The following is a 24,106-nucleotide window of genomic DNA, read 5'->3' as shown; positions in this document are numbered from 1 at the left end:
AACCACAAAGCGAAACAGAGAAATACATTTCAGTACATAATTATCATTCTATTTTCATTACAAAAATCTCACTTTCATTCAACACTAATCTGTAATTTTTAAAATCTATTATTGCAATAGTAGATATTGTCATCTTTGTAAAATACATTCACTTTGAAGTCGTAATTGCAATGTTAAACATCCTGAAAATACGCCAATGAGATGTTCGTGCACGAATATCAGATATCTTCCTTAATCTACATTATTGTACCATAAGAGCTTGCCTTTTGAAGGAACAATTTATGTTCCCTTCTGTAATCCTAAGGAGCATACATGCTTCAGCAGTGTGCTAGTTAAGAAAAATGGCAATAAAAGCTGGGGCATGGTGGAAGAGCCATGGGGGCTGGTTTTAAAAGATTAACCCAAAAGCTAGCAACTACAGTAACATTCAGTGAGCTAATACCTTGTAATCAAAGGAGGGGCCCTTGCACGGGGTGGAGGATCTGGACCAGGCAGACCACAAATGGCTTGCAGCCTTTGTTCAGCATCATCTGGCAGTGTGGGAAAACCCATTTCAATGGCATGCTTGGCAGCAAAGGGGTGCCAAAACAGCTGGTTGGCAGTGCAGTTCATCGCACTATTTGGACTGAGGAAAACCAGGCATCCAGCATCAGGCTCTGTTCATGTCAATAGAAGCACAATGAAGCTCGGGAAGGCGGTGCAGAAAAATGCAGTAGCACTCTTCTTGTTAACCGAACCACAATAGAACAATGACAATGAGTGTGGGATAAGAATTATGCAATTTGCATATATCGTGGCAAAATGCTGTGGACAATGGTGTGAGCCACATGGCATGGCTCAGGCAAACTGCTGCGGACACAGCCAGGTGTGTTGCCTCCTTGGAGCAGAACAAGACACTACTTGAGTGACGGTTTGACATGCCTTGCATCCAGAAAGCTTGGCCGTCTAAGTTCTTCCTCTGGCAGAAGTGACCAGCAAGGGTGTTAGGGGGCTGGTTTTCTGTCTACACAGCCCATCATCTGCTGCTATGGGTGGAGGCAGTGGAGGAGTTGCCACGTGTTTAAGTGATGCATATGACCAGAAAATTATTCCATAAGACATTATCAAGTGAAAAATTGTAAAATGTGTTAGCTTATATTCATTTTTTTGTCTCCAGAGCTTTCAGTTACAAAACTAATTGTTGAAAAGGCCTTAAATTTTGTTGGCTTGTATTTACATTTTAAATTCTCATTTATTTTTTGTACCCAAAAATTTGGAACTAACTGACATGTACAACATTCATTACTTGTTTTTTCCCAGTTGTTAGGTGTAACTGAATATACTGCCTGCAGGGCTTTAAATGAAACAAGATACAGATTCATCTGTAGAAAACCATTTAATAACTCTTGTAAAATCATTATTTAATTAAGATAAATTTTTTCTAGCTGTGGTGTCACATAAAAATAGCTGTCACTGAATAAAACTGATGGTCTGGCTATGGTTGCAATGGCCTCCTTGCTTTGAGTAGATCCAGAAAAATGTCACGAAAAGTGTGACAAAACATCATGTTTATTCAGTGACTGTTTACAATAAGATATGGCACCATGTCCAAAAATCTTTCATGGTAACACTCTGCCTGTTGAATCATGTGTCATTATAACAATATTTCACCTTTACTTGGTTGTTGTGTGCCTTTAGTAATTGATTACATTCCCACAGAGTGTATATTAAATGGAAAATGAAACAAAAAAGAACCTGCATCTTGTATCAGCAAGACATTCTGTTCCACCATCCTGACATTATCTTCTCTTTTCACACAGGTGAATGGGTCTTGGGTAACAAGATGGATTCTAACAATTTGGCAACTGTTTTTGCTCCAAATATTCTGCACTGTGTAAAGCCAGGAGCATCTAAAGACATACCTACCACACAGGAAAGAGCAGAGGATCGGATAGATGTTATCAATGTTTTACGCACTATGATAGATCACTATAGGGATCTTTTTATGGTAAGTATTATGTGAAAAAGAATTTTACATATATTTAATAGCTTGTTTTGAATTATGTGCTCAACACATCTGACATGAGCAGTGCAAATTGTGTGGCCCATACACATTTTCTCACAATAGTAAGCGATTCTGTAAACACCAGTCTTTCTCAGTCTTAGCCAAGGGGAGCCCTAACCTTGGCTAGAAGATGAAATACACTTTTAATATAGGATCTTTTTATAATCTTTCCTATCATTGAAGATACCCTACTAGCATATGGTAGGAAAGCAACTGATCTACAAACATCTTGTGCTGGATCTGACAATGGCACAAACTTGAAAGGCTGATGAAGTTGTTTGTCAGTTGTAGGCATTCTGCTTAAACTCAAGTTTAAGGTGTTCTAGTTTTTTTTTTGTCAAAGTTTTTGTGACAAAGATGGAGTAAGCCTTCCATACCAACAGCCTCAAGGCCCTACTGGAGTGGTACAGAGGATGACAATTCATCACATGTAGCTACTGGTCTGTATGCATTGATTTTATGTGCACACAGTGTCCCAGAGTCCCAACCTCCTTTCTGTAGAGTAATGTATCAAGAAAAGAAAGCTTTCCATACTTTTTGACCTCCATTGTGAATTTGATGCTGGACTGAAAGCAATTAAAATGATACAACAGCTGAGTGTGTTTAGTTCCTGTGACCATGCCATAAATGTATCTTCAACATACTTCCAACTGCCAATGGGTTTTTAAAAAGCCATTCTTAGTCCCCTACCTTCAAAATCATCTATAAATAAATTGGTGACTATGGGGCATAATAGGCTTTCCATGGCCACTCTGTCAATTTGTTCAAAATGTTTAGCATTGTATAAAAATAGTTCAGTGTATAAAAAGTAGGTCAGTATCAGCAAGTGATAGCAAAGGCTCATCATTTCATACCAAGTTTCCTCTAATTAAGGTCAAAGACTTTTCAAGAGGAATCCGGATTAAAAGAGACACTACATCAAAACTCACAAGCAAATCTGAAGGACCAAGACATAAATACTTAAAGCACTAAACAGAAGCCATAGAACTGGAAATATAGTGTTCACATTTTCTGACATGAGTGTTGAGAACAGATGTTAGATACTTTGCCACATTGTACACAGATGCACCCAAATTATTCACTATTGGCCATAATGTCACCCCCTTCTTTATTGATTTTTGGCAAACAATACAATCTCAGCAAAAGGGCAGCACCAGAACACATTTTTTTCAGTACTTCTTTCGATAACAAACTATTTTTTTTAGAAATGAAAGCATCTTCCATTTCATTTATTCTGTTTAATCATTTAGCAATCTTTGGTAAGCTGAGTCCTTAAAAGGTTAATTTTGCCCATATAATCATCCCATGAAAGAATAATGGTAGAAGAAAAATTGCAGAATTAATAAATAATGATATTCTCTAATGGGCTGGGTCCAAGACTTGTAACAGCCTTGGACTAAACCAAGAAACTCCTTGTCTCTTCAGTTTGGCCTATTACTGCGCAGCCATTCCAGCACAACTAGATTACAGAATTCATAGCTCTGTGGCTGCATGTTGTGCTATGTATTACTCCTTACAGTACAAGAAAATCCAAATTTATTTTTATTCAGTGGGAGCACATAAATTGATATTTTCTTTTTATGACTGGTGCACTTGAGCTCATAGATTAACTTTGTATGTACACACCTACAGTGTAACATGCCCATCTTGTTCACAGTCTTTTGCAGTCCTCAGGAAAGATGGTCACTCACTCCACAAAGGTGGAAAGGTTCCTCAGTGTGGGGGCAAAATTTAGGCCTTTGGTAAGAGGAATGGAGGAAGAAGAGGCACTAGCCCCCTTCTGGAATCTGAAGGCTCATTACAAAAGTCTCACACATTTAAATTCTCATGCATTTATAACAGTATTTGTCTGTGTTATTAAACTGAATATCTAACATTGTCTGGCACAGCAGGAAGTTTTGTGACTTTAACAATCACTATGCATTTTCACACTGTTTATGGGAAATTGTGCTGATTCCTTGATGTAATAGAGGATATTATATTGTTCACAGTCCCGGTGGATAACAGACCAGTGCCAAAATAGGGTCCCCAGTCATTTGCATGTCACTTCCTCTTACAGTCCTTATCAAGCTGCAGAAAGCAACTGGTCCCACTCCCTGGCATGAAGATTCCCAAAACATCATAAACATGGCAGCAGTATACATGCCTATCACCTGTTCCTAATTCTCACATGGATGCCCCCTCCCTTTGTTGTGCAGTAAAGTCACATCAGTAGTTAACCATGTGTCAGTGGATGAAGAACACCTGTGATGACTTGTTGATTATACATTCAGTTTCTCACAGCAGAGCTACTGCAGAAGACTCTTAGCAACTCTGTTATGTTACATGGTAGGTGCTTCCATTCAAACTTAATCTATGAGCCCAAATTCACCAGTCTTTAAAAGAAAATACAATTGTGTGTGCTAGTACAGGAATTCTGCAGTCAATCTGTGCTGGCATCGCTGCACAATGATGTGCCAAACTTAAGAGATGAGGAGCACCTCAGTATAGTCCAAGGATGTCAAAAGTGAGTTGTACCAGCAAATTATATGGTGATTTTAAGGTATTTTCCATTTTCATAGAGTCAGTCTAGTGTGTTACACTTCCTTTCAAAACACATTTTGTTGAACAATAGTTCTGTCAGTCAATATTTAAAAATATAATGCATGAAAATAATGCAATGAATCTATTAGCGTGATCAAATGTGAAGTTTTTCAGGCAAACAAAGTGTTCATACAGAGTTGGACAAGCATATTTCCAATGCCTCATTCCTCCACTTGGAGGAGTACCTATTAATGTAGCATTTTTCACTGGTTGCTTCATTAACATCTAACAGGATTTTCTGTATTCCAATTCTTCTTCTATTTCATATTTTTAATTTTCTGTTTCAACCTAACATTACTGGAATACGAATAAATTTCTTTTGTGAATATTTTGTGGCTGTGGAATTTCATAGTCTGTGGGATACTCTAAATTTAATCATGTAAAAGTCTCGAATTCAATTCAGTTCATTTAGCATCTTTGTACCTCAATCTATACAATGATAAAGGATTTTGTCATAGATGATAATACGTAGACTATACTATATGAAACAGTTTTTCAAGTATACATTGGTACATAAAATATTCGTAAGTACTAAATAGAACCACACACATAACAACAGACAGAATACACTAAATTATAATAATAAAAGGATTTTTATTGTATCTGTGTGAATACAATTTATTTTTCCAAGAAATGCTTCACTTCACCATAATGAAAGAAATAAGCTGCTTTGCTGTGAATGCTGATGATTAAAGTATTCTGTGATACTATAAATACCCTCACTAATTAGGATTTTTTTATATTGGGGGGGGGGGGGGGGGTTCTAATATTATTTTGATTTTCTTTGATAATTCACAAAACAGAATTTTTGGCTGACAAAGAGCACTTTTTCAATAACTGACTTTTCATTTATTTCAGTATGAAAATTACCTGTTTCTTGTTTTGTAGCTGTGGACTTGGTTGTTTAATGGTGTGCCTTCAGAAAACATATACTTTAACAAATATGGATACCTGGTAGGTTTTATGATTTTTAGGTACTTCAAACAAGAGGTAGCATCAGTATTCATATTTAAAACATAAGGTGTAGTTCTATGCCTAGGGAACTGAACTTTGCTTGACAGTTATGTATCAAATTGATCTACCTTAAAAATTCTGAGGTGACATTTATTTATTTATTTATATCCCATAAATCCAATACTGTGAGACATTCACATGGATGTAGCATGTGTCAGAATTATTACAAATAATACAAAAGGAATACATAAAAGTACCTCTTGCAAGAGGATATCTGGTATAAGACAAAATACACATTAATAGGCATAGAAAAAATTACATTAAAAAAATGGTAGATCTTAATAGCTAAATGAAAGACACAGTAATGTTAACAGTGATTGTGAGTATCGTAATGCACAATAGCACATCAATTAGTAAATGAAAAAATCAATTACAATTAACTCTACTGAAATATTCTTCTACCGAATAGAAGGAATTATCTAACAAATACTGTTTGAGCTGTTGTTTAAATTTGGGAAGCTCGTGGATAAGTAATTTCAGTGATGGTGGGAGAGCATTGAACACCTTGCAGCTCATGTAATGAACTCCTTTTGTACAATAGTAAGGTTTTTTGATTCATAATGGAGGTCCATCTTCCTCCTGGTATTGTGGGTATGGTATGAATCATTGGTTTTGCGCGATTGTCCATTTTTACCAATGAAACATAACAGGGAGTAGATATATTGGCATGCAGTTGTCAGTATCCCTAATTTTCTGAAAAGGTTCCTACAAGAATGTCTAGGCAGGACTCCGCTCATTATCCTAATAACTCTCTTTTGGGCAATGAATATTTTTTTGGATAATGGCTGATTACCCCAGAAAACTATGCCATTCAGCAATAGTGCATGGAAATAACTAAAATAAGCAATTTTTGTAGTGTCTCAGTCACATACAGTGGAAATAATACGAACAGCAAATGTTGCTGAGCTGAGTTTTTTGTGGAGGTGCAAAATATGTTCAGACCATTTTAGAATGTTGGCAATGTGTACACCCATAAACTTGGTTGACTCAACTTGTAGTAACTCACTACTGTTCAATGTAATACTTAATTGATCCTCAACTTTTCCCTTACTTGGAAATGTACAAACTGGGTCTTATTAACATTTAGTGATAACCCATTATTTAAAAACCAATTACATACTTCACTAAAGACAATATTGGACGATTCCTCAAGATTGAGGTTGGGAGTTTTGTTGATGAGGATAGAGGTTCCTACAAGAATGTCTAGGCAGGACTCCGCTCATTATCCTAATAACTCTCTTTTGGGCAATGAATATTTTTTTGGATAATGGCTGATTACCCCAGAAAACTATGCCATACAGCAATAGTGCATGGAAATAACTAAAATAAGCAATTTTTGTAGTGTCTCAGTCACATACAGTGGAAATAATACGAACAGCAAATGTTGCTGCGCTGAGTTTTTTGTGGAGGTGCAAAATATGTTCAGACCATTTTAGAATGTTGGCAATGTGTACACCCATAAACTTGGTTGACTCAACTTGTAGTAACTCACTACTGTTCAATGTAATACTTAATTGATCCTCAACTTTTCCCTTACTTGGAAATGTACAAACTGGGTCTTATTAACATTTAGTGATAACCCATTATTTAAAAACCAATTACATACTTCACTAAAGACAATATTGGACGATTCCTCAAGATTGAGGTTGGGAGTTTTGTTGATGAGGATAGAGGTTCCTACAAGAATGTCTAGGCAGGACTCCGCTCATTATCCTAATAACTCTCTTTTGGGCAATGAATATTTTTTTGGATAATGGCTGATTACCCCAGAAAACTATGCCATACAGCAATAGTGCATGGAAATAACTAAAATAAGCAATTTTTGTAGTGTCTCAGTCACATACAGTGGAAATAATACGAACAGCAAATGTTGCTGAGCTGAGTTTTTTGTGGAGGTGCAAAATATGTTCAGACCATTTTAGAATGTTGGCAATGTGTACACCCATAAACTTGGTTGACTCAACTTGTAGTAACTCACTACTGTTCAATGTAATACTTAATTGATCCTCAACTTTTCCCTTACTTGGAAATGTACAAACTGGGTCTTATTAACATTTAGTGATAACCCATTATTTAAAAACCAATTACATACTTCACTAAAGACAATATTGGACGATTCCTCAAGATTGAGGTTGGGAGTTTTGTTGATGAGGATAGAGGTGTCATCAGCAAAAAGAGTAAAGTGAGTTTTAAAGCTAGTACACAAGGGAAGGTCATTGATAAAGATGAGGAAGAGAAGGGGGCCAAGTACAGAGCCCTGAGGAACACCACAGCCAATAGAGCCCCAGCTAGATGACACAGAGTACCCCTCAGAGTCGTTCCACATGACCTTCTGCTTTCTTCCAGCTAGGTAGGATTTAATGTTTGAGCCAGCTGAGCCACTTATACTGTAACATTCAGCCTTTGCTAAGAGGATTTCATGATTAACACTATCAAAGGCCTTAGAAAGGTCACAGAAGATACCAACAGGAGACAATTTATTATTAAAACAGTCTAAGATTTGATGGGTGGAGGAAAAAATAGCTTGTTCTGTTGATACACCCTGTTGAAATCCGAACTGGCTACTGTTTAATACCTTATAATGTTTGAGGTGTTCAATAAGTCTTTTCTGAACCAATTTCTCAAGAATTTTAGAAAAGATTGTTAAAAGGGAGATAGGCTGATAGTTGGTAACGTCGGCTTTATCGCCTTTTTTAAAGAGAGGTTTGACAATAGCAAACTTTAGTCTCTCAGGAACAATCCCTTGCTTGATGGATTCATTGAATATGTGGCACAGTTTTTTGCTTATCGACTTATAGCACTCCTCCAGTAATTTTGAAGATATACCATCTATGCCAACAGAATTCTTGCTCTTCATCTCTCTAATTATATTCTCAATTTCATGTACTGTGACAGGAGACACTTTAATCTGCTTGGTTTTTATTATTATTATTATTATTATTATTAATAGCGTCTTGAAGGGATAACATGGCTTCATTAACAGAACATGTTTTTCCAGTTTGTACTGCTGACGCCAGAAAGTGGTTGTTAAAAATGTCGTGATTATTTCAACATTGTCATGAATGGTATCATTTGTTTTAATTTCTATTGTGTTGTCTGCAGCAGGGATTTTACCTGTTTCCCTTTTTATTATGCCCCATATGGTTTTAATTTTGTTGTTAGAGACATAAATTTCTGATTTTATAGAAATACTCTTTGCCCTTCTTAGCACTTTTTTAAGTATAGAGCAGTATAGTTTGCAATGTTTTTCCTTTTCTACACTATAACTGAATTTGAGTGAGGCATACAGATTCCTTTTCCTTCTGCAAGATGTTTTAATGCCCAGTGTTAGCCAGTTTTTATTAGAGTAGGTTTCACATTTGGATTTGACAGTCCTTTTAGGAAAGGCCGCTTCGAATAACCAGATAAATTCCTTTAGAAAAGCATTGTACTTGTCATTAACATTGTCAAAGAGCTCAATCTGGTCCCAGTCTACTTCTTGTAGGGAATTACAGAAGCTATTGATAGACTGTGTGTTAATTACTCTGAAACTTTTACTGCAGGAGTTGTTCTTACAAAGAGGGCTAACATTATCAATTGGACGTAGTTGACCATCATGGCCTGAGAGCCCATTCAATATACATTTTACAGTTATGTTTAGAATTCTACTGCTGTCTAACAAGATGTTGTCAATTCGACTTGTAGAATCTGTCAGTAGTTTGAGATGCAAAAAGAATTCAGTTTATAGAGCATCACAGAATTAACACAATCACTAAATCAGCTATAATGTATTTAAAAATGGCAATTTAAAATCTTTCCCCTTCTAACACAAATTTCTGTGGACACCCAAGGATTATTGTGTGATCCATCTGCAGACCCAACAAGACTATAATGAAGTCTTATACCATATATTATTCAAATTGATTTCATATACTTTGTATCTGTGATTATGTTCCTCTTTTTGTTGAAGACCAAATACAGTTATAGATGTGGCCACTGTGTCAAGCATCCTCTGTCAGGAAGTATGATTTCCTAAAAGAGAGATAAAGATGACTCCTGCATGATGTAATGATTAATTTTAGATATTTTATGTTCACAGTAATTTCACAGAAAAAGTTATTTAAAGACTCACTTCACGTCAACATTACAATAGCTATTGCTTACCATCAACTTCATTCATTTTCTCAATATGTTTCACTACTTTTCTGAAAGACCATATTCAATTTATTGCATTATCCATATGCTAAAAGCTACCTGCAAGGTTTAGAAAAAATGACCGGGCATAAAAGTGATATTATTTTTGACACCATCTGCAATAAACACATCAATTTCATTGGTCAAAGAGCATTGATTCCATGCACATGAGACCATTGTGGCAAATCAAGTTCATTGTCAAGCTAAGCATGAAATCTTATGTTACTACTTGCAGCTTATGCTTTTACTCAGTCTGATGATGATGATGATGATGATGATGATGATGACTCACAAGTGTGTGAAAAATCTTCAGAAGAAGATTTACTACTGATGCTGTGCATGGATTTTCAGGCTTTGTAAAGCATTTGTAACACTATGTGAGGAAGCTGAAACTAATCAAATACCAGTATGCAGAACAATGATGGAGGCAGCAAGTCAAAGTGAATTGTGTGAAAAATAAATTTATATGAACTTGATATGAACTTGATGATGCCATTTGATGTGTACCTATTTTACAGAATGTGTCAGTCACCAAAAATGTGCTGAAAACAAGAGTATTTTCATAACACTGTAATATTTACTCATCTTATATATACAATAGTCATACATACATAGAATATTCACATTTTGTACCAACTGAATTGACTGCATCTTTTGATGATGGTGTCAAAATTAATATCACTTTTACACAGCTCACCGGAAAATTAGCAGAAAGTGAATTTAGTTATAAATTACCTACTGTTTATAAAAAGAATTCTGAATTCATTGCATACTAATTGTTATAGTACATAACTGTGCACTAATTGATGAAGTATGTAAGTACATAAGCACCACATCATCTTTGTTTCAGGTGCCAGCAGAGCTTCTAGATGAAGTGTATGTGCATATGATGGACAGTCACCCTGATGCACTCAATCAGCTTCTTAACAAACGTGCTGGGACAGATGAGTATGTATTATAGTATTATGAGAATAATTGTTTTAAGAAATATACATAATTAATAAAGGAAATTAATTAACTGGATACAGTTAATTTTTTCCACACATTATAAAAAACTCCTCCAATATGGAAACAAATCTCCTTTTAAATTGGTAGGTCACTCTAAGGAACCTACAAATGGAGTACATATGATTACAATAACCAGACTCCTCACTCACATTTTATAATTAATAAATTCAGTCTTCATCTTGCACTGTAACATTATGATTTCTTTTTCAGTATTTATTTCTTGAAAAATAAGCTTTAGTTTCAAATTTTCACTAATATAATTCCACAACAAAGTTCATGAATAATATTTCCCAAAAGATTTATCATTTTACACTGCCAAATGAAACATTATAATGCCAAAATGTGCTGATTTCAGAGATAATGTCATCTATAAACAGCTGGGAAAGTTCTTTGCATATGTGCACATGAAGACCCTTCCCCACCCACCCCACAGACTCACTCACTCACTCACACACACACACACACACACACACACTCACACTTTTTGTGATGGATAGTTCTCCTGCTCATTGACAAGGGTCAATTGAGTTGTTGTTGTTGTGGTCTTCACTCCTGAGACTGGTTTGATGCAGCTCTCCATGCTATTCTATCCTGTGCAAGCTTCTTCATCTCCCAGTACCTACTGCAACCTACATCCTTCTGAATCTGCTTAGTGTATTCATCTCTTGGTCTCCCCCTACGATTTTTACCCTCCACACTGCCCTCCAATACTAAATTGGTGATCCCTTGATGCCTCAGAACATGTCCTACCAACCGATCCCTTCTACTGGTCAAGTTGTGCCACAAGCTTCTCTTCTCCCCAATCCTATTCAATACTTCCTCATTAGTTATGTGATCTACCCATCTAATCTTCAGCATTCTTCTGTAGCACCACATTTCGAAAGCTTCTATTCTCTTCTTGTCCAAACTATTTACCGTCCATGTTTCACTTCCATACATGGCTACACTCCATACAAATACTTTCAGAAATGACTTCCTGACACTTAAATCTATACTCGAAGTTAACAAATTTCTCTTCTTCAGAAACGCTTTCCTTCCCATTGCCAGTCTACATTTTATATCCTCTCTACTTCGACCATCATCAGTTATTTTGCTCCCCAAATAGCAAAACTCCTTTACTATTTTAAGTGTCTCATTTCCTAATCTAATACCCTCAACATCACACGACTTAATTCAACTACATTCCATTATCCTCGTTTTGCTTTTGTTGATGTTCATCTTATATCCTCCCTTCAAGACACTGTCCATTCCGTTCAACTGCTCTTCCAAGTCCTTTGCTGTCTCTGACAGAATTACAATGTCATTGGCGAACCTCAAAGTTTTTATTTCTTCTCCATCAATTTTAATACCTTTAATTGAGTATCAGTCTTATAAACATTTTCCAGGACAATTTTATTTTGCCTATCATGTACATTGGCATGTAAATGTAAGAATCCGTAGGTCCCTCAAGAGGCTTCTATGAGATGTTCAGTTACAAACTTGACACAATATCTCTTTTTGCATTCTCTTGTAGAATAAGTACTTTCCCATCATAGTTGCACTGCCCTAGAAGATTATGTCACAGCACAGTACTGAGTGACAGTGAGTCAGCAGGGTGTTTCCAGAGGCCAGTCGACTGTCCAGTGCAGTGGTATGGGGATGTATTTGTATTTATTTGGTCCAGTAAATCTTACATGTACAGTACAGAACATCAGATATTGGACAAGTCAGTACAAATATATCTTCAATATAATGGAAGGAAACATTCCACGTGGGAAAAATTATATATAAAAACAAAGATGAGGTGACTTACCGAACAAAAGCGCTGGCAGGTCGATAGACACACAAACAAACACACAAACACACAAACAAACACACAAACAAACACACACAAACAAACACAAACACAAACATGTTTGTGTTTGTTTGTGTGTCTATCGACCTGCCAGCGCTTTTGTTCGGTAAGTCACCTCAAATATATCTTCATGTTTACACCATGTTTTCTATGTATTAATTAATACATTTTACAGCTCTGACTTGTAATTAAATCACCTTAGCTAGAAAATTACAACTGAAAATATGAATAAACTAACAGTAATAATTACAACATTTAATTGCTGTAAGTAGTCAAATTTATACAATATTTTTGTAAGTGATAAAGAATGCAGCTTATACACGTAACATTAATATTCTTAAGTCTCAAAGAATTTGGAGAAACTCTTCCAGACAATAGAAAAAATGCATTAATGGATATTCTTTTAATACTGCTTTATTTTTTGATCATTTATTGCTCTAATTTCTTTTGGCAATGTATTGTAAATAATATAACGATATTGTAATGTTCCTTTTTGGCACAAACTGGTTTTTATTTTGAGCATGTGAAAGTCAGTTTTCTGTTTTGTGGTGTGTTAATGCAGATTTTCATTTTGGAGGATGACACTAGAATTTGCTAATGCATATTTCTTAATAAACATTGCACTTTTAAAGATGTAAATATATGGAACAGGAAGTATACCCATCCATTTAAATAGTGGTCCATACGGTTTGTTCCTTTTTATTCCAGTCATGATTCTCACTATCCTTTTTTGCATCCTGATGAGTTTTAGGTAGGATGGCGAGTTACCCCAGAAAGTGATCCTATACTCCAGAATAGAATGTACAGTAGCCTAATAAACAGTCATTAGACTATTCTTATACAATAGTTTTCATGCACTCTCATTAAACAGTACATGGTACTTTGTCTCTTAAATATGATATCAATGTGAGTATCCCATCTAAGGTTATCTTGGAACCAGATCCCCAAAAATTTTGTATAAGCTACACTTGCAATATCTGTCAGATATCTACTAATCTATATATTGTTTCTCTTGGTGGTATGAAACTTTAACACTACCTTTTTTTCTGAATTTTCATAATACTAGCTAATGGTCCAGATTACTTGTCTGTAACATTTCTGCTGTCTTCCCACTGACCAGAATGCTTGCATTAGCTGCAAACTGGATAGTGCTATGATGCTGTTCAGTTAATGCTAGCCTATTTACATATATCAAAAATAGTACTGAGCCCATGGGAATGCCCTACTTTACTTCTTTATAATCAGAATAGAGTCTGGTTGTTTTATTATCTTCTGAAAATGTATTTCTATGACTTTCTTGCAGCCAGTAAGACATGATCTAAGTCAGTTGTTAAGTGTACCTCTGATACCAGTACTGTCAAGTTTCCGCAGCGATAAGATATCGTCAAGGTCTTAGATAGATCAAGTCATATGCCAGTTACTTTTTCTCCACTATCATTTATGGCCTGTGGAACTGCAGCTACTGTGTATGTGAACAGATGAGGGTCACATGAATGCCTGGTACCAGTTCTTCATCACCTACAGTGCTCCATGGTACCCATTGTGCCCTTTTAAGTGAGTGACTAATAATTATGCCAATCAGCATATAATAGTTGTAGTTACCTTTTGCGATCATCCAAGCCTTAGTACTAACATAACAAAGCAGTATTGCCTAATGTTACAATGACAAATTAGTCAGTCATCCAGATTTCTGCCCATGTAACTACTGAAAAGGTTGCTACCCCTCTTCAAGAATCATATGCTATCCTGTAGAAGTACAGGGTGGTTATAATTAAACTTTCAGTGCACGAGCCAAAGTAGACAGAAAACTATTTACTGTATGGGTACTCAACTTTGTAAGTGTGATGTTCAGACTGATAATGCAAGATTTGTGTTAGTGTCATGGCTTGGTGTTAGGCACCAGTACTGGTATGGCAGCAGTGGGTTGAAATATAAGCACAGTGTGCATTACAGTTGCAGACAGGCACCACGGGGCTGGACAAGTTTGGCAGGGCTGTACTCACACAGCAATAGTGCTGCTGCTCTAGAGGAGTATTGACGCATTCAAGGAATATGGAGAGGCCCTCTTTCCACACCAGTGTTGAAGAACGTGATTTGGGAGTTCAAATTAACTGGCAATTTGGGAATCACTCCTGGGAGAGGCTGATGGCCAACTGCACCACAAATTGTTGAAGAAGTTACTGTTGGCACGGCTAAGAATGCTGGTTGCAGTGTACAGTCTTCAAGCAGTGCATGAGCTGTGTGATGACAGCTGAACATTCCGTGATCCAACATACCACCTGAAATGTTCTGGACAGTATTATAGTAATTTTTAGTGTGGTTCTAGGTTGTTATGGATACAGATTGTCATCAAATTAAGCAACATTTGTAACCTCAAAAGTAAACATGGTATGCAATTAAAAAATGTAACCCCATCATATGGAAATTAAAATGTGTTTCTTTTTTCAGTGGCTTATTCATTATTCCATTTTTGCATGTCCTTACAAATGTTTTCACTAGATTTCATGGGGGGCCCCTCTTACTTTGTGAAAGTTTAATTGTAAAGACACTATATAACTATAAAAACTAGATCAACAATGAGTTTGACAAGAAACAGAAATATACCTATAAAATCAACTGACATTTCCTATTAAAATTTTGTATGAAAATGCAGAGCATATCAATGTGGGAGAATAAGGTATTTGAGAATAACATAAGAGTGTGTAAAAAGTAGAAAATTGGACTCATGTAATGAATTCTTCTAAAAATGTCATAGGGTGCGGGTTTCTTTATACTAAAAAAAGGAGTGTAAAGGAGAGAATATAAAGCCTGCCTTGTATGTAACACAAAAAATATGGTTCCCTTATGTACCTGTCAGTGAGTTCTCATTTCAGTTCTTGTTGATTATATTTGCTTAGTTGTCTTATAAAGCCTTTCAGTCACACTACTGTAGCTGTGCATTATCTTTCCATCTCAAATGTGTGAAAAGTGACTTTGTATGTTTCATTATTTTTCTTCTGGTTCAAAAAGGAATTTGCCTCATTTTTCATATTCTTTCATGTTAATTAGTATGAATATCTGCTACTTAATATGCACTGAAATTTGTTGTTCGTACTGCACAGCGTCCTGGATGATTTGGAGACACCTACTCAAGAAAGTGAGTCAACATCAACACCAAGAACACCAACAGCTGACATTCTCGAGCTACATCTAGAAGAACCAGCAGAAGCATCGGAAGCACATGGAGTTATACGAAGAATGTGGTCTCGTGAAGAGTTTCTCCATGAAACAGCAGGCATGGGTGGACCAGATGTGGCAATGAGACCCAGGTTTGTTGCAGTTTAATTCCTATGACCCATTTATAATGAATTGTATGTGTTTTAATAATTGCACATAATGTTTATTTAGATAACAAATGCAAAGAGATACTGTAGTACTTTTCTTCTGTGTGCACCATGTAGTGAGAATATATAAAACTTGGACAATACCATTTAATAGTGCATTTATTCAAATTTCTTGGAACTATGTTTTATTTTATACATATATTGTTTCTCAGACATAAAGAACGCACTCGAGAAAGACCTTCTAAGAAACGGTGGCGTGAGGAACCGCTGAAACACAATCGTCCAGCCGAAGGAGACAGCAGAAAATCTAGTGATGCCAGTGCAGTAAGTGGTGAAGGTACTGTCATCACTGCATCACTGAAGATTCCTGTCCCTGGATCACTAGGCATCGATGAGAGTGACATACCTTTCATTGAAGACAGTGGCTGCAGTGCATCCACAGACAGCCAGCAGGGAGCAGGTACAAAATATTATGTTTCTCATACTGCATACTTGCGTTGTCTGAACAAAACTAATTGCCAATGGGGAGAATATAAGATAAAGCACAAGAAGTGTAGAAATTATTATGAATTCAGATTCTGTGGTAGGCCCCAGTAGTGCAGTAAATAAATGGAGGTGTACTAGGGTCCATTTTGCTTTCATTTATGTTCTTAATCTATTACAATGACCTTACAATGATATCTGCTCAAATATTTTAACGGCAGATGATGACATTAGCATACTATATGGATCTCAAACCCAATAACACCACTCACAAACAAAATTGTGACTTAAAATGAGTTCATATGGTTTGCAGAAAACAATGTAACTGTTAATTTCACAAAGACTCTGATATAAAACTTCAAGCTAATGACAGTGTGCCAATGCTGCCAGCAATAGACATTAATGATCACGCCATAAATCAAAAGTTATATGTAAAATTCCTCTGTGTCCAGCTGAGTAAAGACAAAATAGTGTCAGCACATAAACAAAACAATCAAGGCACTCAGATTAGCATGCTTTGCCCTTGGAAGCATCACCCATTGTATTGGCATGTCCATACTTTCATTCCACGTAATTATTTTTGGTGTAATACAACTAAATTAAAGAAAGTAAACATCCAACAAATGTGAGCAACAAGAAAACTGTAGAGCAGATAATGACATATTATGCAGAGGACTCTTTAAATTCTTACACTACTTTGCAATTCATTTACTGCTTTAAGAAATTTATTGCTAATAATAAAAATCAGTTTCATGAATTGTGATTTACGTTACCAAAATACAAGACATAATAGCAACATCCATGTAAGTTTTTCCTTCCTGTTAAGGATTTAGTGTGTCTCTGTATTCTATACTCCATTCATTGTAAGAATAAACCTCATGTAAACATTACATTATGTATTCTTCCACTTTTGTTGGAACCTCATTGGATTTCGTTTCACATGGAGCAGAAGCCAAGGTGTCTTGAGTACACTCAAGTATGATAATGAGGTACATTTTATCCTCCGCTTTACACATCAGTGATGATTCAGGGCAACAGCTTTACTGGCACATTCAACTTGGACAGCAATGGTCAGGCAAGTGATCCATCTAAACTACAATGATGTGAACAGTTGGAGTAAGGATGTAAAATGAGACAAGCAGAGAACAATACAGCTTTGAATGTCATTTAATTTTTAAACAGAAGGAAATTATGTACGGCAAAACTTTTGGGCAATACGCGTCTTGGGTGATCTGACGGAAAACATAACATGTACTCTATCTTAGCTAACATAGTATTGTAATTAAAAACAAGAGTCATGAAAATATATGACTTTAACAAATGTAATTTTTCTGCATGAGCTACGTGCGGCATAAGAGTGCACTACTGATTTCCCATGTAGTTAAATATTGGTGCCACTGTCGGTATTACAGTCTGTTGTCTGTTAATCTCTGAACTTCTACTATTTCAGACTCCAAAGAGTACATTTAAGTTCTGATACGTTAATAACAAGATCAGGAACATAGTCCCAAGCCATCGGTAAGTTCACATTTCCTCTTCCTCTCTTTTTACTTGCCATTCTGCATTTTGCCATTGTTTGGCAGTGACGTGTAGCAAAGCTTCATGCATTCGTTCCAGTATGCTTGGCAGCTTAAATGTCTTGTTATTTCTCACGACAAATCCCTTAACTTGGTTCTAGATCAGTACCACTGGGCTCAGATAGCAGTGGTATGGTGACAACTCTATAAATGCAGCATTTGTACACTGTTCCTGATGCCATGAAAATTATTGTTTTCCATATTTCTAAGACGCTTATCACTCTGGCTTCTGTGAAACTACATGTGTCCTACAGAACAATGAGTATATTCAAGTAAAGAGTATTTGATTTTTCATTGACCTCCAAAAAAATTGATTCTGTAATGTTTTCTTAACTTCAGCTGTCTTTAACAATCTTTTATAAAATATCGATACTTACAAATATCTATTTGCAATGAAAACCAGATTTTGGCATGCAATATGTAATTAGAAACTAGAAGTTGTGCATTTTTCTTGAAAAATGATGGTTAAATATGATTCAATTAACATATATTTGATGAATTTCATATTTAAATGATCTAGGTATTCAAACTGAAAAAAATGTATACCACAACGAGATTAGAAATATCACCCTAACATCTACACACCTCACATCCTACGACGGTCATGCATATTACTGAACTACAATTTCATAATTTGTACATAGCATTTCTCGAAAACCGTCAGAGTTGATTTTTCTCTGTTAGCTTGTGAAAAACATTAAGAATAACTTGTTTCTCATCATTAATCGTGTTCCGCACAAGTGTTTCACTACGAAGCAGGAAGCAGTGTCATTCATTTTCATAGTACATATTAACAGCAAGACTACTGGAGCACTAGTAGTGTTTATGGAGACTGTGACTCTACAGAATTTTTGAAATAAAAATTACGTAACTAAGTAAGAGTAAGAAAAATGTTGGTGCCTGTTAATATATCAGAATGTCTTAAAGTTTCATTTACAATGACACGGGAATCACATATCTAATACACAAGTTGGACCTACTTCCAACAGCGCAACATCACCAGTGTACAAGAGTTAAGCCTGCTGACCAATCATCACACTTGTGTTTGTTTACATCAGGTTTATTCTTATCATGAATGAATTACAGCAAGAAAGTTTTCAATAAGTTTTTCATCTCATATGAAGGGAGGAATTGAGACTCACTACCAATTCTTAAGCCCAAAACACTGTGTTAGCTGTTCCTTCTACAGGTTATCTGAGTATCTGTAATCTATTTATGAATATTCTTCTGAGCTGCATGACAAGTAGCAATGTCCTTTGTAAATAGATGTCTATTCTTATGTACCATACATTATTATTCTGTGTTAAATATCATTAGGACATGAAAATACTAAACTTGTGATAGAAGATTAACAGAAGCTATTTAATTTAACTGAGGAAAAGCAACTTTTTCCAAAGTAGCAGCTTTCCTGGTAATTTTGCTATATTAAAGTAAGCAAAAATAGTTTATATCACTTTAATGACTTAATTATTTAAATAGCTTCTAACAGACGTTTGGCTTTCTTAATGTATACCTTGTTTCATTCCATATCCTTGAAAGTACACCTTCAGGATGCATGTTTTGTGATATGCAATGCCACTGGGATTATGTCCTTGTCTTTTTCTGAGCTGCAATCCTCTTCTTCCAGCTCAGTGGACTCAGTCCTAGGAATTGATACCTATACATAGTGAATAACAATCATTGTGCAAAAATATTTTACTCTCAAGATGGACTTCATAACAAAACAACTTACGCTGGTTTATAAACAATTATTAAGATCTAAAACTGGATAGAATCATAAATATTACATTAACTTAATGTTCTAAATGTGCAACCTACAGAACATGAGGAAACCTTGATTCAAAGATAGAATAGCTGGCCATGACATAACAATCTACACATTTACATCTACCTAAAAACAAAGATGATGTGACTTACCAAACGAAAGCGCTGGCAGGTCGATAGACACACAAACAAACACAAATATACACACAAAATTCAAGCTTTCGCAACCAACGGTTGCTTCATCAGGAAAGAGGGAAGGAGAGGGAAAGACGAAAGGATGTGGGTTTTAAGGGAGAGGGTAAGGAGTCATTCCAATCCCAGGAGCGGAAAGACTTAGCTTAGGGGTAAAAAAGGACAGGTATACACTCGCACACACACCCATATCCAACCGCACATACACAGACACAAGCAGACATTAATGTCGATAGACACACAATAGTCAAGTATAGGTCGAACGAGTGTTTTGTAAGCCACCTCCTTTGTTGATGGACTACATTTTCTAAGGACTCTCCCAATGAATCTCAACCTGGCACCCGCCTTACCAACAATTAATTTTATATGATCATTCCACTTCAAATCGTTCTGTACGTGTACTCCCAGATTTTTTACAGAAGTAACTGCTACCAGTGTTTGTTCCCCTATCATATAGTTATACAATAAAGGATCCTTCTTTCTATGTATTCGCAATACATTACATTTGTCTATGTTAAGGGTCAGTTGCCACTCCCTGCACCAAATGCCTGTCCGCTGCAGATCTTCCTGCATTTCGCTGCAATTTTCTAATGCTGCAATTTTCTGTATACTACAGCATCAACCGTGAAAAGCCGCATGGAACTTCCGACACTATGTACTAAGCCACATATATATATTGTGAAAAGCAATGGTCCCATCACACTCCCCTGTGGCACACCAGAGGTTACTTTAACGTCTGTAGACGTCTCTCCATTGAGAACAACATGCTGTGTTCCGTTTACTAAAAACTCTTCAATCCAGCCACACAGCTGGTCTGATATTCCGTAGGCTCTTACTTTGTTTATCAGGCAACAGTGCGGAACTGTATCGAATGCCTTTCGGAAGTCAAGGAAAATGGCATCTATCTGGGAGCCTGTATCTAATATTTTCTAGGTCTCATGAACAAATAAAGCGAGTTGGGTCTCACACTATCACTGTTTCCGGAATCCATGGTGACTCCTACAGAGTAGATTCTGGGTTTTAAGAAATGACGTGATACACGAGCAAAAAACATGTTATAAAATTCTACAACAGATCGATGTCAGAGATGTAGGCCTATAGTTTTGCACATCTGCTCGACAACCCTTCTTGAAAACTGGAACTACCTGTGCTCTTTTCCAATCATTTTGAACCTTCCGTTCCTCTAGAGACTTGCGGTACACGGCCATTAGATTGGGGGCAAGTTCTTTTGCGTACTCTGTGTAGAATCAAATTGGTATCCCGTCAGGTCCTGCGGACTTTCCTCTATTGAGTGATTTCAGTTGCTTTTCTATTCCTTGGACACTTATTTCGATGTCAGCCATTTTTTCATTCGTGCGAGGATTTAGAGAAGGAACTGCAGTGCGGTCTTCCTCTGTGAAACAGCTTTGGAAAAAGGTGTTTAGTGTTTCAGCTTTATGCATGTCATCCTCTGTTTCAATGCCATTATCATCCCAGAGTGTCTGGATATGCTTTTTCAATCCACTTACTGATTTAACATAAGACCAGAACTTCCTAGGATTTTCTGTCAGGTCGGTACATAGAATTTTACTTTCGAATTCACTGAACGCCTCACGCTTAGCCCTCCTTACGCTAACTTTGACATCGTTTAGCTTCTGTTTGTCTGTGAGGTTTTGGCTGCATTTAAATTTGCAGTGAAGCTCTCTTTGCTTTTGCATTAGTTTCCTAACTTTGTTGTTGAACCGTGGTGGGTTTTTCCCATCCCTCACAGTTTTACTCAGCATGTACCTGTCTAAAATGCATTTTACGATTGCTGTGAACTTTTTCCATAAACACTCAACATTGTCAGTGTCAGAACAGAAATTTTCATTTTGATCTATTAGATAGTCTGAAATCTGCCTCCTATTACTCTTGCTTAACAGATAAACCTTCCTCCCTTTTTTTATATTCCTATTTACTTCCATATTCAGGGATGCTGCAACGGCCTTATGATCACTGATTCTCAGTTCTGTGCTTACAGAGTCGAAAAGTTCGGGTCTGTTTGTTATCAGTAGGTCCAAGATGTTATCTCCATGAGTCAGTTCTCTGTTTAATTGCTCAAGGTAATTTTCAGATAGTGCACTCAGTATAATGTCACTCAATGTTCTGTCCCTACCACCCGTCCTAAACATCTGAGTGTCCCAGTAAATTGAACTCCACCTAAGACTATAACATGCTGAGGAAATTTATGTGAAATGTATTTCAGATTTTCTCTCAGTTGTTCGGCCACTAATGCTGCTGAGTCGGGAGGTCAGTAAAAGGAGCCAAATATTAATCTAGCTCAGTTGTTGAGTACAACCTCCACCCATAATAATTCACAGGAACTATCCACTTCTATTTCACTACAGGATAAACTACCACTAACAGCGACAAACCTGCCACCGCCGGTTGCATGCAATCTATCCTTTCTAAACACCATCTGACCTTTGTAAAAATTTCGGTAGAATTTATCTCTGGCTTCAGCCAGGTTTCTGTACCTATTACGATTTCAGCTACAGTGCTTTCTATCAGTGCTTGAAGTTCTGGTACTTTACCAACACAGCGAAAACACTTAAAAAAGTAAGAAACAAATATCACAGTTTTTGGAACTGTTAGAAAAAGATAAATGACAAGTGAAATAAATGATCCAATTAAGAACAAGAGGGATCAATGAAGATAAAAAATGTTGTAGAGTACATAATGAAATCCTGCAAGAACAAGCAACAAAAATTCTTAAAACACTTTATGCATTCATTTCTTTACCATTATTATTATTATTATTATTATTATTACTAATTCTGATATGGAATAATATATTGTTGGAACAGAAAAATCTGACATTCCTTCCCATTTTTTGAGATGGAGTAATTAATTTTTCAAAATTTTTCTGACTGTTCACCAGTAACAACCTTCCACATTGTGGTTTTTGTTTAAGAAAGAACTGTGCATTGTAAAACAGTTTTAAAGTAAAAAACAATAAGACTGTAGAGAATGAAGAATGAAAAGAAATTTCATTGACACTTGTAGAATGACATTAACTTTTTTTGTAAAATGTAAAAGGAAACAAAATCCACCACACAAATTTTCTCTCTCTCTCTCTCTGTAACACACACAGACACACACACACACACACACACACACACACATACAGTGTGCCAGTATTCCTATAGCTACAGAAGAGAGAGAGAGAGAGAGAGAGAACTTGTGTTTATGTGTGTGTGTTTTAAGGGAGGAGGGAAGAATTATTGCTTAAATGCCTCTGTGTGAGTTATAATTCTGTAATTAGTCTAAACTCTCATGATCAATATGTAGGTGATTGCAGTGGTAAGTAGACTTTCAAGCATCTGCCAGTTCAGTCTTTCATCACCTCCATGCACTCCCCCACAGGTAAGACAAACCTATGATGATTTGTGCTGCCCTAGACAAATTATAACACTGAAGTATGAGTTACTGATTCCAGTTGTGACTCACTGATATTGTAGTGATAGGATATTGCATTTTTTTGTTTTTTTTATGAAGTGCAAAGTTTTACATTTCAGAGCATTTAAAGCAAGTTGTCAATATTTGTATCACTGTGAAATCTTCTCAAAATCTGTCTGAATATGTGTTCAGTTTTTTTTGGTAATACTTCATTACAGACAACTGTATCATCTTCAAAAACTTTGAGGCTACTATTAATAGTGTCTATAATGTCATTGATATACAACATGTACAGTAAGGATCTCGACACATTTCACTGATACGTACCTTAAGTTACTTTTACATCTGGTCCTCCCTACCAAGAAATGCTTTATCCAGTCACCAATTTTGATTGATACCTCATACAATTATACTTTCAGTAATAAGCTTAGGTGTGGTACTGAGTCAAATCCATCTTGGGAGCATTATACAGGGTGTCTCATTTAGCATGACCCCCTAAATAACGGTTTGTCCAGATGCAAATTACAAAATGTTTCAATCTTTAGCTGTCAGGGGGACATCAATCATCATGATTGACTTCATTGTAGCTTTGTTTTTACAAAGATATGAACAGTGATATGACTTTTTTAAATGGCATCCTGTATTTTTTTTTATTTTGAGGCCAGGATCACAAACTCATCCACTTGCTGGAGTT

At 36.2% G+C, this 24,106-nt stretch overlaps 1 protein-coding gene across 1 annotated transcript in view; it reads left to right on the top strand.

Annotated features, from left to right (window-relative positions):
* The window catches only part of LOC126474407 (rho GTPase-activating protein 6), a 1,172,202-nt gene that overhangs the window by 1,121,201 nt on the left and 26,895 nt on the right, over nt 1-24,106 (top strand). The window contains exons 11-14 of the mRNA XM_050101876.1: nt 1,800-1,987; nt 10,665-10,762; nt 15,758-15,964; nt 16,192-16,439. Of these exons, the coding sequence (XP_049957833.1) occupies nt 1,800-1,987; nt 10,665-10,762; nt 15,758-15,964; nt 16,192-16,439 (741 nt within the window). The remainder of the gene's footprint in view (nt 1-1,799; nt 1,988-10,664; nt 10,763-15,757; nt 15,965-16,191; nt 16,440-24,106) is intronic.

Source organism: Schistocerca serialis, chromosome 4, assembly GCF_023864345.2.
Source record: "Schistocerca serialis cubense isolate TAMUIC-IGC-003099 chromosome 4, iqSchSeri2.2, whole genome shotgun sequence".
In the NCBI taxonomy this organism is placed as follows: Eukaryota; Metazoa; Arthropoda; class Insecta; order Orthoptera; family Acrididae; genus Schistocerca; species Schistocerca serialis.
This window is presented reverse-complemented; position numbering and strand designations above follow the sequence as displayed.